Here is a 15,570-nt window from a genome sequence, read left to right as displayed (position 1 = left end):
CGGGTAACGGGGGCCCCGTATCCGCCGGGGATCCGGGTCTCCGTGGATATCCGCGGATTTTTATAAAAAATAATAAAAATTGAAAAAAAATTAGAAAAAAATTAAAAAATAGTGTATTGTATATAATTTAGTATTTTACTTACATCAATATCTACTTTAATATTATGAATTACATGTATAGCACTCAAATACTTAACCAAAAATTCAAAATCAAAGTAAAATAATAAAAATTTCAAAATAATTATAACAAATGCTTAACCAAATCATAATAATTATAACAGAAAAAGCAAACAAAGATAATGAAGATGATAACAAATGCTTAATTATAATCATATAAATTATACTTAACAAAATCACAATACACACAAATGGGGTATTCTAGTCTTTTTACATAAACGGGGTTTAAACGGGTCTCCACGGGGCGGGGACCTCTATCCCCGCCCCCGCCCCGTTTAATATACGGGGCCCCGTCCCCCATCCCCGCGGGTACAAAATCGTCCCCATATCCGCCCCGTGACGGGTAAATCCCCGCGGATACCCGCCCCGCTGGGGATTTTTGCCATCCCTACAAAAGTAAACAGCAATGCCACCTCATTATATTAATAATATGGTATAAGAATTGCATTTTCCCTTTACATTTCTCAGTTCACTACTACATCTTTCAATATAAAGACGAAAGGAATTATAAGTAAAAAATTATTTGTAGGTGTACCAAGTCCCTTAGTATATATACTACATTTCATTCAAATGGACGATCGGCTTACTTGATTAATGTAAACCTGTTTCCTAAGCAGCTACAATATACTTTAAAGAATAGTGGACAGAAATGCCTTCCAACTTCCACATCAAAAACAATGAATTGGAAGAATGCATGATCAGCATAGATTAGTGTCCTTAGTCTGAACGGTAGCTGCTCAGCCTGCCAATCTAGAGCTGTTTTCCGTTTTGCTTTGAAACTCGGTGGATTCTGGATGGAATCACCCCTTACAAGAACAAGGACTCCCAGATCTTAAAAAAGGGCACAAGGCTCAGATTTATAATTAGATTCTAGTTCCCTCATTATTAGTAGCTCCATACACTTACCGTTGAAATTGTGACTGGAAAGACGAAACCAGTGCCTTGAAAATGAACATGTTCTTCCTCGGTGAAAAACCATGTAAAAATGATCTATCCAGGATAGAGATCTATTAATCTTTATCTTGTTGATGGCTATGCTATAGGAAGTTTAGCACCGTCTTTTTTAATAATAATTTTTAAAAATTTTAAAAATTAATTAGGGTACTCATAATTAACTATACTATTACAAGTATATTTATTTTATTGGATTAAATTAAATTAAATTAAATCGTTAATTTAAAGAGCAATGCTAGAAAACCAAAAGGGTATTAGTCAAAAATCAGCCAAATACTTCTGGGTGAATCTAAAATTTCTAAAAGTTAATATATATAGATGTTTCTTTTGCTAAGTATCAGAATGTTTCTTTTTCATACTAAATGAATGTTCTTTAATATATTTTTTAAATTTTTTTGTAATACAAATGTGAATGTCTCTATTTCTTTAATTATTTTTGCTCAAATATAATTGGATGTTTCTTTTGTTAAGTATTAGAATGTTGTTTTTTCATATTAAATGAATATTTTTTTATATTTTTGTAATTGTTCAAGAATTCTTTTTGGCTAAGATTAAGTGTGTAGTTTGCAGTCTTTTTAATCATCAAAACAGAAAGTCTCTGTCGAAGGAACTGCTTCAATTTGCCACAAGGATAGCAACACTAGTTTTGAACTAAAATGTGGACATAATGACGTAATTATTTAACATTAGTGCTCATACAAGATAATATTCGATTAAAAATTCATATTAGTTCAACGTAATGTTAGTCTGTTACATTGGAGAACGACATGTAAGTTCTGCGATTATACTAAGCTTTGGTTTAAGCAACTATAGACTAATTGCCTATTAATCTATTTTCTTTATTTAGGAAATGGTTTAAAAATAACTAATGTATGATAATACTCTCTGAGATTATCTTTTTCTTTATTTGTTCTTCATCCAAAAAGTAAACACCAATGCCACCTCATATTAATAATATGGTATAAGAATTGCATTTTCCCTTTACATTTCTCACTTCACTGCTACATCTTTCAATATAAAGACGAAAGAACTTATAAGTAAAAGTTGTTTGTAGGTGTACCAAGTCCCTTAGTATATATACTACATTTCATTCAAATGGATGATCGGCTAACTTGATTAATGTAAACCTATTTCCTAAGCAGCTACAATATACTTTAAAGAATAGTGGACAGATATGCCTTCCAACTTCCACATCAAAAACAATGAGTTGGAAGAATGCATGATCAGCATAGATTAGTGTCCTTAGTCTGAACAGTAGCTGCTCAGCCTCCCAATCTAGAGCTGTTTTCCATTTTGCATTGAAACTTTCTGGATGGAATCACCCTTTACAAGGACAAGGACTCCCATATCTTAAAAAAAGAGCATAAGGGCTCAGATTTGTAACATTTAGATTCTAGTTCCCTCACCATTAGTAGCTCCATACACTTACTGTTGAAATTGTGACTGGAAAGATGAAACCAGTGCCTTGAAAATGAACATGTTCTTCCTTGGTGAAAAACCATGTAAAAATGATCTATCCAGGATAGAGATCTTGTAGATTTGAGTCAGCTCCATTTAGCACGTTTTGATGAAGTTTTCTTATCTTTCTTGTTGCTCTTTTTCAAAAGCACAGACATATGGCTGGCAACATCACGTGAAGAATGCATATCACCCTTCAGCCATAGAAGAGCCTCGGCAGCAGCAGATTTTTCTGCTTGTTTCTTGTTGCTGCAAGGCTGGCCAACAAAATCCAAGCCATTAAAAATGACAGTGGAACGGAATTGGTTGTTCTTCAGTTGCCTTGTTTTGTAAGTTGGTACTTCATGTCCAGCTCTGTTAAGTAATGACTGAAGCTGGTTTTTAAAATTCTCAGCCTCTACTCCAGCACTACTTTTGGAGTTTGTTGCCTCTTTTACTTTGGGTGCAGGTGTGGCCCGACGACCAAATACGAATCTGCCATCACAGTGGTCCTCAGATATCACCAATCTAACAGCTGAAAGAAGCTCGTCATGCGATTGTGTATCGAACATGGGATCCAGAAGCTGGCAAAACATGCAAAGCGTAAAGTAAATTATAAGTATGTCATGGACTTGGAGATTCTGAAAATTGAACGAAGAATAAGTCTTTACACAAATGAATAATGGCTAGAAGAATTTGAGAAGTGCAGGAATATAATAAAAACTATGATCAATTGGATTGAACATACTTTTTTCTGTATCAGTTCCTCCAGCTCCCCCTTCAACCGCAAGTAAGTGTTAGCTAATTCAGGTTTCATGAAAAATTCCAAATAACCTCCCAACATTTTTAGGTGACCATCCTGTCAAAAGAATCATATGCTCACCAAAAATTGCACCACAATAAATAGTCAAAAGGAAACAATTGGTACATATACGATCAAGAACAACTGATCTGTGAAAAGTGTTGAGGAAATAAGCCATAACTTACCAATCCACCTCTGGATATATTCCCACCAAATAAGAGCAGCACTGAATCAGATATACCAGTCGAATCCCTAAGGAATACAGCATTCACTTTCACCTTTTCATTAAACACCAACCATGGGTATGGAATCTTGGGTACACTACCATTTACAGAGTTCTAGACAGCACAGAACCAAGAGATAAAAGAAACCCAAAATTAAACTATTAGAACTTGGGTGGATTATACTTTAATCCAATAAAAAAACTGGGTTACAAGAAAATGAGAATTGGTAAAACAACATATATTTGAATGAGAAACTTACACCATACAGAAGAACCTGGCCATCCTCCATTGTTTTCAGTGCTATTGACTTATCTTTGTTCTGCAAAACACAATTTGCACAACTTCACGTCAACAACATTTACAAAATAAAATGACAACTAAAATATAAATAAGATAGTATTATTCCACATCACAAGTTTTTGAATTGATGGAATCAACTCCCCGTGCTATTGTCTGTTGTTTATATGTCCTTGAAACAATAGCCCATGTCAACAGGAAAACTGAGTACAAACTAAGGGGAGCACAATTGTAAGGAAGCCCATACGCCTCCTACTTGTGTATGTGTGTGTCACTCAGGCATGTTTGTTTAATGAAATACCATTAGTAGAATTAGAAAATGGATTCTGCAGATGTAGGAGCAGTACAATACACACACTGATGCATATGGATGTACCAAAGTAAACACTGACACACACAGAAAGAGAGGGGGGAAAAAGAAGAGTGAAAATTGGAAACTGAAGTAGAATTAGCATAAACAAAAGATTACCACAACAGATGATACTCCAGGAAACAAACCCGCACAGATGACAGCTCGGACAAGATGCTCCTCCTGACTCCATCTACTGTAGGTCTCAGAATTGTGATCAACCAACCCAATATCTTTAAGCAAGTAAAAAAATTGCTTTCGAAGAGAGTCAATGGCCCTAAGTGTTTGAGAAGAAAGAAAATTTCGCCAACAGTACTCGTAGCCAGCTTGCTGAGCTTCAGCCTCTTTCCAACCCTCATAAGCTCGGACAAGTGCAAGATGATCACTATAGTCACGAGCAGAAAACTGGGCCTTAGCAGACTCTGCAAGCTGTATGAAACATGCATATAAAACAATTAAATACATAGTTAAGCCTTTTCTGCCTCACACATAGCATATTGATTATTTTAATCCTGCTTGATAAATTAGTGATAATATTTGTGCGCTAAAAAGGAATCAATAGAAGCCATTTTTTCTCAACATTAATATGCTCTACCAGAGAGCATGCTTGATACTTGATAGGCCCAACATACTTAATCAGGTGATATTGTTAAACTTTAGTTCCAATATTAATATTCCAAAAAACAAGTGATGTCATCACATGATAACATAAAAAATGATAAAATCCACTATTTTTCTAGCAAGATTTACATCCAATGTCAAGGGAAAACGATAGTCATGGTGACTTACATCCTTCTTGTCAGCCGGCATCACAAAAGGATCCCTTACACTAAGACCAGCAACAACAGTCATTATGGGATCCAAACAGTTGAAGATAGCGCCCAGAATGAGCATTTTGCCGAGTTTGGGCTCCACAGGAAGCATTGACAACTTGCGCCCTGGAAAGTAACAAATCATTATGACAATATCAGCAGTTGTTCTCTCTTATATAGCTAAATGTAATATTGAAAAAGAAGAGCTTGGATAAACCCATGACAGGAGAAACTTTGTTGGAAGAAAAAATGGGAAGGGAAGTTGAGAGCAAGAAACAATAAAGTACTAGTTCTTCTACCTAGAACTGTCAAATTTTCATTGTCATCCAAGGCCCCAATTATCTTCAGATAATCAACAGCATTTTGAACCTGCAGAATCAAATTAATTGACAATACAATTAATTAAATAAAATAAAACTTATATAAGTTGAACATGTGTTAAAATTTAGTGTATACAAGTCACTGGTAACGGACTTAATTAACAACCGTCGTATTTCAGCACAAGTTCCAAAAATATGCACAATGAATTTTTACCGATAGCGCCTCTGGTGGCTGGAGAGCTCTAGCTAAGAATTCAGATATGCTTCCAAGTTGTAAACTTTTGATTTGCAAACATAAGGACTGCAAAGGTGTTCTCAAAAGTTCGGGCAATTGATAATCAGCAAAAGCATCATAAACACATCTGGGATATAGATGGTAGCATTCACCAGGTTGAACACGACCAGCCCTTCCTCTTCTCTAAAGAAAAGAAATTGAAACCTTTGAAGCAACAAAAATAAGCAAATCCATATACTTCATGACAAGAAGTAATTTGGAAAGTATCAAACATTGTGAATCTATATACATCTGTATGTTAGCTAAACTATACAAGAATGTCTGTGCATGTGACAGCAACAATTCCATCTGTTCCAGTTGACACATTATTTACAATCTAAAATTATTAGGTTTTTGTTGTAAAGAAAATACAGCTGATCCTGATCCCATTACCTGATGAAAAACCAAAATTTCAGGAAGAAATTACGGATCAACGGTTTTTCTAACATTGTTCTCAATTTTTCTAGGTCTTCCTTAACCAGTTTAATTTGACAATGTTCAACCTCAAAGGGGTAAATAATCAATATCCACAAAATTAAATAAACAATAAAAAAAATACCTGCCGGGCAGCAGCTTTTGATATCCAAGATGGAAGTAAACAAGGAGTGTTGTTTAGTGCATCATATGATGTCTCTTTAGCTTTACCACAATCAACCACAAAGACAACATCATTGATGGTAATACTAGTCTCAGCCATATTAGTTGCCAGAACAATTTTCCTCACCCCACCTTCAGGGTTTTCAAATATCAACCTCTGCAGAAGAAAAGAAAAAACAGGAAAGCAAACAAAATTTATAAGAAAATACATTGCGATGCGTAAATATGACTAGAAATATAAGGTGAGAAACAGATGTTATTCAGTTAATCGCTTCAATATGACAAGAAATCCAACACTCCCCCATCTTCCGCAGCAAAATAAATGCAAGCGTAACAAAGTAAGTCCCTTAGATACGCAATTGCAGCAGTAAATGGATGAGATTAAATTCATGCTCTACAAGACTCTTGATTCCAAGTTGCATTTTAAAATATCTCCCTTCTACAATCTAATAATCTGAAAAAAAATGTTCCCCGAAGCCAGTAAAAAACAAGCCATTTTTAATACCATATTTACCCTCAATAAGCTTAAGAGGGGAACTATATAGCACTTTGATATCTTGAATTAAATCGCAAACTAGACTGTGGCAACTGTTTTTGCTGGCTTCTTTCCAGCCTATTACTATGAACATTACCTGCTCAGTGCTGGCCATGGATCCATGACATGCAAGAAGCAAGACACGGCTGGGATCTCCTAACAAAGGATGAGTTTGGAGCTTATCCTTCAAGGAGTTTATGTCATCCCACCCAGTCATAAAAACCAAAACAGCACCTGGCCTTTCATTCTTGACAATGTGAGAAAGCACATGTTCAATAAGGTTAAAACCAAGTGAGTCAGGGCACCAGCAGGACAATGACTCCCGAGTGCGTAGACTATATCCATGGAAGTCTGCAACTTCTAGCGCATCCTATACAAACTCATAGAGAAATGAACAGAATTAGACCCAAAAAGAATAGCTATAAAAGCAACAATGTTACAGCAAGTTACGCACCTCAACAGCAGAAGCAATTTGGCTCTTTCTTTTCCGGAAAGCTAGAGCCTGTTTCTGCATTTTCCATGTTTTTTCTTGACCATAGTCATCAATTTGATTATAAGGATTCAACCGATATCCAGTCATTTCCAGAATATCCTCCAGAAAACGTGCTCGGACTGGATATGTAAAACCCTATAATTTCACAGGCCATAAGATCAAACAGAGAAGGGTATTTTTAAAGACAACTATAAGCAAAATGAGAAATCTATGCATGACACTTTGTGAAATATTTAACAAGCAACTACTACTGAGACCTGACTGAAAAAAGAGCTGTCTTTATTTTACAAAAGAAAATTTTTTAGAGAAAGTGAATATGCTATAAGCTGTTTGTGTCTGGAGCTTACAGGAATGTGCATAGTTGGAGCACCATCAAAGTAGGAAGAGAAAAGCTCAGCATTTAAGGTTGCACTCATCAAAATTAATCTCAAATCAGGACGGCGAGGAAGAAGCTCCTTCAGGACAATCAAAAGAAAATCTGACAAAAGTGAAAACCAGTGGTAAGTAAACTTGTATTGCAATCAACAACACTGGAATACATGTTATATATGACTACCTTCATTCATTCCACGTTCATGAATTTCATCAACAACAACATGAGTTACACCATTTAAAGTCCTATCCACTAGTAGTCTCCTCAATAATACACCTGTGGTACAAAAAAGAAGACGAGTATCCCTTCCTTTCATACCCTCCAACCGAACTTTGTAGCCAACCTTCAGAAGGACAAATTAGATAATATAAGTTAATAAGTAGTCATAAGTATAACAGATACTTCAAGAACCAGAAAGCCCAAAAGATTGACAAACTAACAGATTCTCCCAATTTCTCCCCACGTTCTGCTGCAACTCTTTCAGAAACAGACATAGCAGATATTCTTCTAGGCTGAGTACAAATTATGTTACATCCAGCACCACGTCCAGCTTCAATCTCAGATTCTAGTATGTACTGGGGAAGTTGTGTGGTCTTACCACAACCAGTTTCACCTGAGACAACAATGACCTGCAAATTTTCATTAATGACACGAATTAATATAAACTATCATTCAATAAAAGCATATCAGGATTCATAGTCTCAGCAATAAATGGTCCTACATAAGAAAAAAATTTGCAACTTATGCCACGAATTCTGAATTATAGCTTGCTAAGAAATTATAACATGTGCCAATTTGATAACTAACCTCTATAACATTAAAAAAAAAACATGATTCAGAGTATTTTATTGTGGTAAATTTTGCTGATCAGATTGAATATCATCCATTCATGATCTGATTGATAGCACCTTATACAACTAAATTAGTCTCTATTATGTATGTTGTCCAGAAATGTATGTTCCAGTGTCTATGCCTCTCCAAACGTGTCACAGTCATACAATCGATCACGGATAGCTGCATTGTTACAAGTCATTACTCACTTCACATCCCTTAACTAAATTTGTAACTGTGGTTCCAGTGCTAACAAAGCATGAATCTCAGAAAGAATTGTAATATTGACAGTGACAGCATTACATAACACATGGGACACATTTTTCCCTTTTCACCTGATTATTTGAAATGACTTTCAAAAATGCATCTTTCTCTTTGAATGCAGGAAGACTTCTACGAAATTCGAGCATCCTTTGCCCTTCAGGAGACCCCTACAGATAAACCAGCATCTGTTATAAATTTCTAATAGCTAAAATTGTACAAGGACATGTATACACACAAATTTTCACAGATAGAGAAGATCAACAAACATCTCAAATCATAAGTCATCAAGCTCAGAAACCAGATAACATGAATCAAAACTCACAAACATCTAGAATATTCAACTATTGCTGATTACACTCCAGTCAAAAGAACTACAATGAAACAAACAACTTTTTAAATTTGTTAATATAAGAACTATTACTCATTAAAAGTGTATTCAAACATAACAGATATAACTATTACAATAACGATCAGGGCTAGACCAATAAGGTCGTTAATTGTACTTAGATTTCATAAAGTTGCACTCACAATACGAATGAGACTTGAATTGAACCAGCAATAAAAATGTTTTTATTGCCGGAACCCAAAAACCACAAATTAAATACTGGTAGATATTCAAAAAAGAACACGCAACACTCTTTAAATGCCAACTAAGAATATAATGGCAAATAAGATGCAATTTAGATAGGGTTAATAAACCTGCCAATCTTCTTGCTTATTACGCAGTTCCAAACTTCTTCGCTGAAGGATTTTCTCCTTGACAACAGAATTATGGATCCTAGGCACTGGCTTCTCATAAATCCCGTCATTGGTGTGAATACTTCCAGCGTCACTTGATCTATGCAAAGTATCATCAAAAGAACCTAGCCTTTTGGTAGGCTTTTGTGAAAGATGGGCACGGAGATGAGTATCTACTTCTCTATGAATACCAAAGGGTAAGATTACCTGCAAGGGCACAGAAAAATCAGTCAATCAGAGCATGAACATGCAAGGGGATAAAGAATTTACCAACCACCACAATTTTTAAAGTGTTAAAACATTTAATAAGGCTGGTGTTTGTTAATAACTCTTAGTGCAGAAATAAAAGGAAAAGAACAGAAAACATCAATGCAATGTGATACCTCTCTTTGTGGACGCTTATCATCCAAATCAGGGCGGTAATTTGGCAGAGGTGCTTTACTAAAGACAACAACTCTTGCATATTGTCGGCTGCCCAGGGTAATTTTGTTCAGAATTTAACAAACAGAATTGAGAAAACCTATAAATAATGATAACATCAAGGTACCTGTATAGATCCATTCTGGTAGCTAAAGCTGAAAGTTGCTCATAATCACGCCGGTCCTTTTTCTCCCTGGACACAACTTCTTGCTCCTCGTTATTGCGGAGAAGCATGGTCAGCTTCCATCTCCACTCATCAATGTTTTCAAGAGTCGACTCTCCCTAACAACCAGCAAGCAACTTCCTTTGTCAGGCAAAACAATATATCCATAAATTAAAAATTACCCCTTGCAAAGTATCAGATTATCCAAATTGAAGTCCACCAGCAAAGCAAATAGATGCACTCTCTCTCTCTCTGTAAGCATAAAATAAGCTTTTCCATCACTTTGAGAATTGCGGAAAATCTTTGTATTCAACCGAGGAATTTCAAGACTCAAGTACAGAGAATACACACGGCTGCAACAAATTCAATTCACCTGAATTTTTTCTAAAATAAAATATCACAACTCTTATTAAGTGGCTTTCATGTATCGCAATGAAAAACAGATAGTCGCCTTGTGAATGGAAACAAACCATTTGTTGCTGAGCCGGAGAGCGTGGAGAGGCAAGTTCCACGTCGGATTCATCATCACTGGAGAAGTCTTGGTAGGCAAAACGGCCGTAATTGGAGTTGCGTTGACGCCAAAACGGCAGAGCAACGGTCCTCTGCTTGAAGCGCTGCCTGTCGTTCCATTCCAGCTCAACCGCCCCGGTTGGCGCCGCGGAGCATGGGTGGAGACGAAGATGAGAGGCTATGGTGGGGCGGAGGTGAAAGGCCCTGAGGCCAATTAAGTGGGAGGTGGCGGAAGGAAGAGAGGGCCTGAGAGGCCTGAGAGGCCTGAGGGACATGGCGGTTGTGGTTGTGAGTCTGAATCTGAAGTAGCTCTGTAACATGGTTGCAGAGACAGTTGAAGTGAGCTCCGCTGTAACGCCCCCAACTCGCTTCAGGACTTTTTGGGGGTTTTAGCTTCGCCCTTCATCCCTACTACCTTCCGCGATATTTACACATTATTTTTAATATATATTTTAAGAGGTAATGTCTTAAATGGTTCTCAAATTTCTAATTCGTTCCAATTAAGTTTTTTACTTTTTAAAATCACTAAATATACTCCTCATTTTATAAAATGTAAGTCTCTGTTAGTTCAAATGTTATAAGTCATTTTAAAGTTATTAACGTGTATAGTTAAATGTCAATTTAGCAGTTTATTACAAATTGATATAGACAAACAAATGAATTTTATTCAAATTAGTATCTCAAGTCTGATTAAAATGTTTAAATTAGTCTCTACACCATTATAAAATTCTAACTCTCAAATTTTCATCTTCAACATATTTTTCTTTTTCTCATTTTCATCATTTGTTCTTCCTTCTTCTCATTTTTATCATGCATCTCTTCTTTCACTCATTCATTTTTTTATTTCAATTGTTTTCTCACTTTTTTATTTCCATTGTTTTCTCTCTTTTTCTCATTTGGTTGTTGGTGAGGATCTATGATGGCTTCAATAGCCTCGACGCACCAAAGTTCTTGATGGGTCACCTTTACTATTGTTGTTTGAGGGAGCTTCAAGATTTGTTCTGGAAAATCGAATTTCTTACCTTAAATTTTATTATTGATTTTATACATAGGAGTGTTGACTTTCAGAGTGATAATACAACAACTACACAAATTAGCAACTATTTTAATATTATGAACAACAATAACAACAACAACAACAAAGCTTTGTCCCACTAAGTGGGATTGGCTATATGAATCAAACGACATCATTGTGCTCTGTCATGTATCATGTCTACAGAGGGACCGTTTACATGTAGATCTCATTTGACCACCTCATGGATGGTCTTCTTAAGTCTTTCTCTGCCTTTCGTCCTTTGTCCATCTTCCATCTCATCTACCCTCCTAACTGGATGTTCTATCGATCTTCTTCTCACATGTCCAAACCACCTGAGACGCGATTCAACCATCTTTTCCACAATGGGTGCTACTCCAACTCTCTCACTTATATCTTCATTCCTTATTTTATCCAATCGCGTATGACCACTCATCCATCTCAACATCTTCATCTCTGCCACACTCAACTTATGTTCGTACTTCCCTTTAGCCGCCCAACACTCCGTACCATACAGTATAGCCGTTCTTATACCGGTGCGATAGAATTTACCTTTAAGTTTTAAATGCACTTTTTTGTCGCATATAAAACCAGATGCACTCCGCCATTTTGACCAACCTGCTTGGATCCTATGATTTACATCATGTTCAATCTCTCCATTATCATGTATGATGTACCAAGATACTTAAAACTTTTAACTTTTCCTATGATGTTTTCTCCAATCTTCACCTCTATTTTGGGGTTTTCCCTTCTCAGACTGAACTTATATTCTATATATTCCGTCTTGCTACGGCTTATGCGCAGACCATACACTTCTAAAGCTTCTCTTCATAACTCCAACTTCTTATTTAGGTCTTCTCTTGACTCTCCCATAAGGACGATATCATCAGCAAAAAGCATGCACCATGGCACAAGCTCTTGGATGTACTGTGTGAGTACTTCAAAGACTAATGTGAAAATGTATGGACTTAAGGATGATCCCTGGTGTAATCCTATACCAATAGGGAATTCCTCCGTCACACCACCTTGAGTATTCATACTAGTTGTGACCCCATCATACATGTCTTTAATTACCCGAATAAATGCGATCCTTACTCTCCTCTTTTCTAAAACCTTCCATAAGACCTCCCTTGGTACCCTATCATACGCTTTTTCTAAATCAATAAACACCATATGTAGATCCCTTTTATTACTACGATATCTCTCCATCATCCTTCTTAATAGGTATATCGCTTCAGTGGTAGATCTTCCTGGCATAAATCCAAATTGGTTCTCTGTTACTTGTGTATCTTTTTTCAACCTCTGTTCTATCACCCTTTCCCATAACTTTATAGTATGACTCATAAGCTTAATCCCTCTATAGTTTTCGCAACTTGTATATCCCCCTTATTCTTGTAGATAGGTACCAAGGTGCTCTTTCTCCACTCATCAGGCATCTTCTTTGACCTTAAAATCTCATTAAAAAGCTTGGTTAATCAGTTGATGCCTTTTTCTCCAAGACCCTTCCAAACCTCAATCGGGATATTATCAGGTCCTACTGCCCTGCCATTTTTCATCTGCTTTAGAGCCTCTTTTACCTCGAAGTCTCGAATCCTTCGATAGTAGTCAAAATTTTGATCTTCTTCCCTTGTGCATAATCGACCAAGGTTCGGAAGAGTCTTCTGTCCCTCATTAAATAACTCGTAGAAGTAACTATTCCACCTTTCATTAATCTTCTCCTCTTGAGCCAACACATATCCATCCTTATCCTTTATGCACTTAACCTGATCCAAATTTCTCGTTCTTCTTTTCTGACTCTTTGCGATTCTATATATACCTTTTTCTCCTTCTTTCGTGCCCAAAGACTGGTAGAGACCCTCATATGCTCTTGTTTTTGCTTCACTTACTGCCACTTTTGTCTCTTTCTTAGCCACCTTATATTTTTCCAGTTATCTGCATTGCGGCATAAAGACCACTCTTTAAAGCATTCCCTTTTTATCTTTATCTTTTATTGTATACTCGCATTCCACCACTAGGACTCCTTGTCTCTTGGTCCTATTCCTTTAGATTCACCAAAACTTTCTTTTGCTGTTCTTCTAATAACTTCTGCCATCTCCCTCCACATCTCTTCCGTGCTTCCATTCCCATTCCCTTTGCCTCTTTTCCTACCCGTCTTAGGAAGCTTCTTTGTTCCTCATCTTTCATCCTCCACCACCTCGTCCTTGGGTTCTTCGTATGATGTCTTTTCTTCAACTTTTGCTCAACGCGAAAATCCATGACGAGCACCCTATGTTGTGTTGTCAAACTCTCTCCCGGGATAATTTTACAGTTAATGCAAAATTTCCGGTCGACTCTCCTCAACAAGAAGAAGTCGATTTGAGAGCTTGTCATACCACTCTTATAGGTTATAAGATGTTCGTCTCTCTTTTTAAAACATGTATTTGCGATGAGAAGATCAAAGGTTGAGGAAAAGTCCAAAATAGTTTTACCCTCGGCATTGATCACCCCGAAACCATGGCCTCCGTGAATACTCCCATATCCAGTCACTTCTCTCCCAACATGGCCATTTAAATCTCCTCATAAGAAAATCTTATCTCCCAAAGGTATGCCTTGAACCAAACTCTCTAGATCTTCCCAAAACCTTATCTTGTGTTGTTCGTCCGAACCTACTTGCGGTGCATAGGCGCTAATCACATGGAAAACACCTCCCTCCACCACAAGTTTGATAGAGATAATCCGATCTCCCACCCTCTTGACATCCACTACGTCCTTCTTCCACTACTTATCCACAATTATTCCAACTTCATTCCTATTCTTCACCTTTCCTGTATACCAAAGTTTGAAACGAGAAGTATCCAACTCCCTAGCCTTTGCACCAACCCATTTCATTTCTTGTAGGCACATAATATTAATCTTCCTCCTTGTCATGGTGTTCACCACCTCCATGGACTTTCCTGTTAGAGTGCATATGTTCCATGTTCCTGTTAATATTATCAAAGTAAGTTTTTTGCTGCCAACTTCTACATGCAACTTTTAAATTTAGATGTATTTTTTGTGGTTTACCATAATAATTTAGGATAAAATATTATTTTAATTTATAATATTTGGATCAAATTCTAAGTTAATTTTTAACGTTTCAAACATTTTATTTATATATCAAAAAGTTTTTAAATTTGACATGACAAAAATAAGTAATATGAACATTATAACGTTATTAGTTAAGTCATATAATTGTCTGTGTATAAAAAAAATACAATTTAATTTTTTATATAACAATTTTTTTCAATTATTTAAATCTTAACAATCAATTGATTAATGCTCTAAAATTTAAAAAAATCTTTACATTAATGATATTTGGTAAATCAATTTATTTATAAATTAAAATAAAATATTATTAGCTATTTAATATACAAATTGTTCATGTTAAATTTAAAAAAATAAAAAATTAATTACAACATAAATCAACTCAATCCAACTTTTTGTATTTGTAGTTTTGAAATTTAAAAAATTAGATTTGTGGATGGTTATTATTTTTTGGGGAAAATTCTACGTACAAGCGATTAGGGCTTGTAAGTATTACAAGCCAATTAAACTCTAATCCCCAAAATTCGCTACAAGTGCTACGTTCCTTACACGCGCTACATCCCTTCTTCTTCTCCTTCTTTTTCGATCGTTCTTTTCTCCTCCTTTCTCACTGGTTTGTTCTTCGTCGTTGACGTTAGTTCCTCCACATACTGTTACGGTACGTTTTCATTGCACCTTCTTCTTCTTCTTGCTGCACGTTCTTCTTCCTCTTCTTCTTCTTCTTCTTCTTCTTTTCTTTTGTTTCTTGCCTTCTCTTTCTCCTTCTTCATTTACGTGTTTTTCTCTCTGTTTTCTTTTTTCGTTATTCTCGATTTCTATTGTTTGTTGACATCAAGCTCTGAAATCGTTTTTGAAGAAGAAGAAGTAGCAGAAGATGAGGAGGAGAAAGAGAAAGAGTTCTGAA

The 15,570-nt window shown here is 36.1% G+C and overlaps 1 protein-coding gene across 2 annotated transcripts; it reads right to left on the bottom strand.

Moving 5' to 3' along the window:
- Positions 1 to 2,057: 2,057 nt before the first annotated feature.
- On the bottom strand, positions 2,058 to 11,072 carry LOC112792070 (DExH-box ATP-dependent RNA helicase DExH3). 2 transcript variants are annotated; one of them, XM_025835154.3, is made up of 19 exons: positions 10,531 to 11,072; positions 10,025 to 10,179; positions 9,861 to 9,948; positions 9,439 to 9,684; positions 8,811 to 8,906; positions 8,085 to 8,273; positions 7,828 to 7,987; positions 7,619 to 7,749; positions 7,233 to 7,406; positions 6,876 to 7,148; positions 6,206 to 6,400; positions 5,587 to 5,790; positions 5,352 to 5,421; positions 5,030 to 5,178; positions 4,361 to 4,669; positions 3,854 to 3,913; positions 3,556 to 3,708; positions 3,317 to 3,427; positions 2,058 to 3,152 (listed from the first exon to the last, which is right to left on the bottom strand). In XM_025835154.3, exons 1-19 carry the CDS (start codon positions 10,888 to 10,890, stop codon positions 2,676 to 2,678), a joined length of 3,600 nt encoding a protein of 1,199 aa, XP_025690939.1. In that variant the 5' UTR covers positions 10,891 to 11,072; the 3' UTR covers positions 2,058 to 2,675. The 2 variants fall into 2 exon arrangements, with proteins under 2 accessions (XP_025690939.1, XP_072068912.1); XM_072212811.1 differs by having other exon boundaries at positions 10,025 to 10,312; positions 10,531 to 10,989.
- Between the last annotated feature and the right edge of the window lie 4,498 nt (positions 11,073 to 15,570).

This window comes from Arachis hypogaea, chromosome 13, assembly GCF_003086295.3.
Source record: "Arachis hypogaea cultivar Tifrunner chromosome 13, arahy.Tifrunner.gnm2.J5K5, whole genome shotgun sequence".
Taxonomy (NCBI): domain Eukaryota; kingdom Viridiplantae; phylum Streptophyta; class Magnoliopsida; order Fabales; family Fabaceae; genus Arachis; species Arachis hypogaea.
Note: the sequence above shows the minus strand (reverse complement) of the source record. Positions and strands in the feature narration are given on the sequence as shown.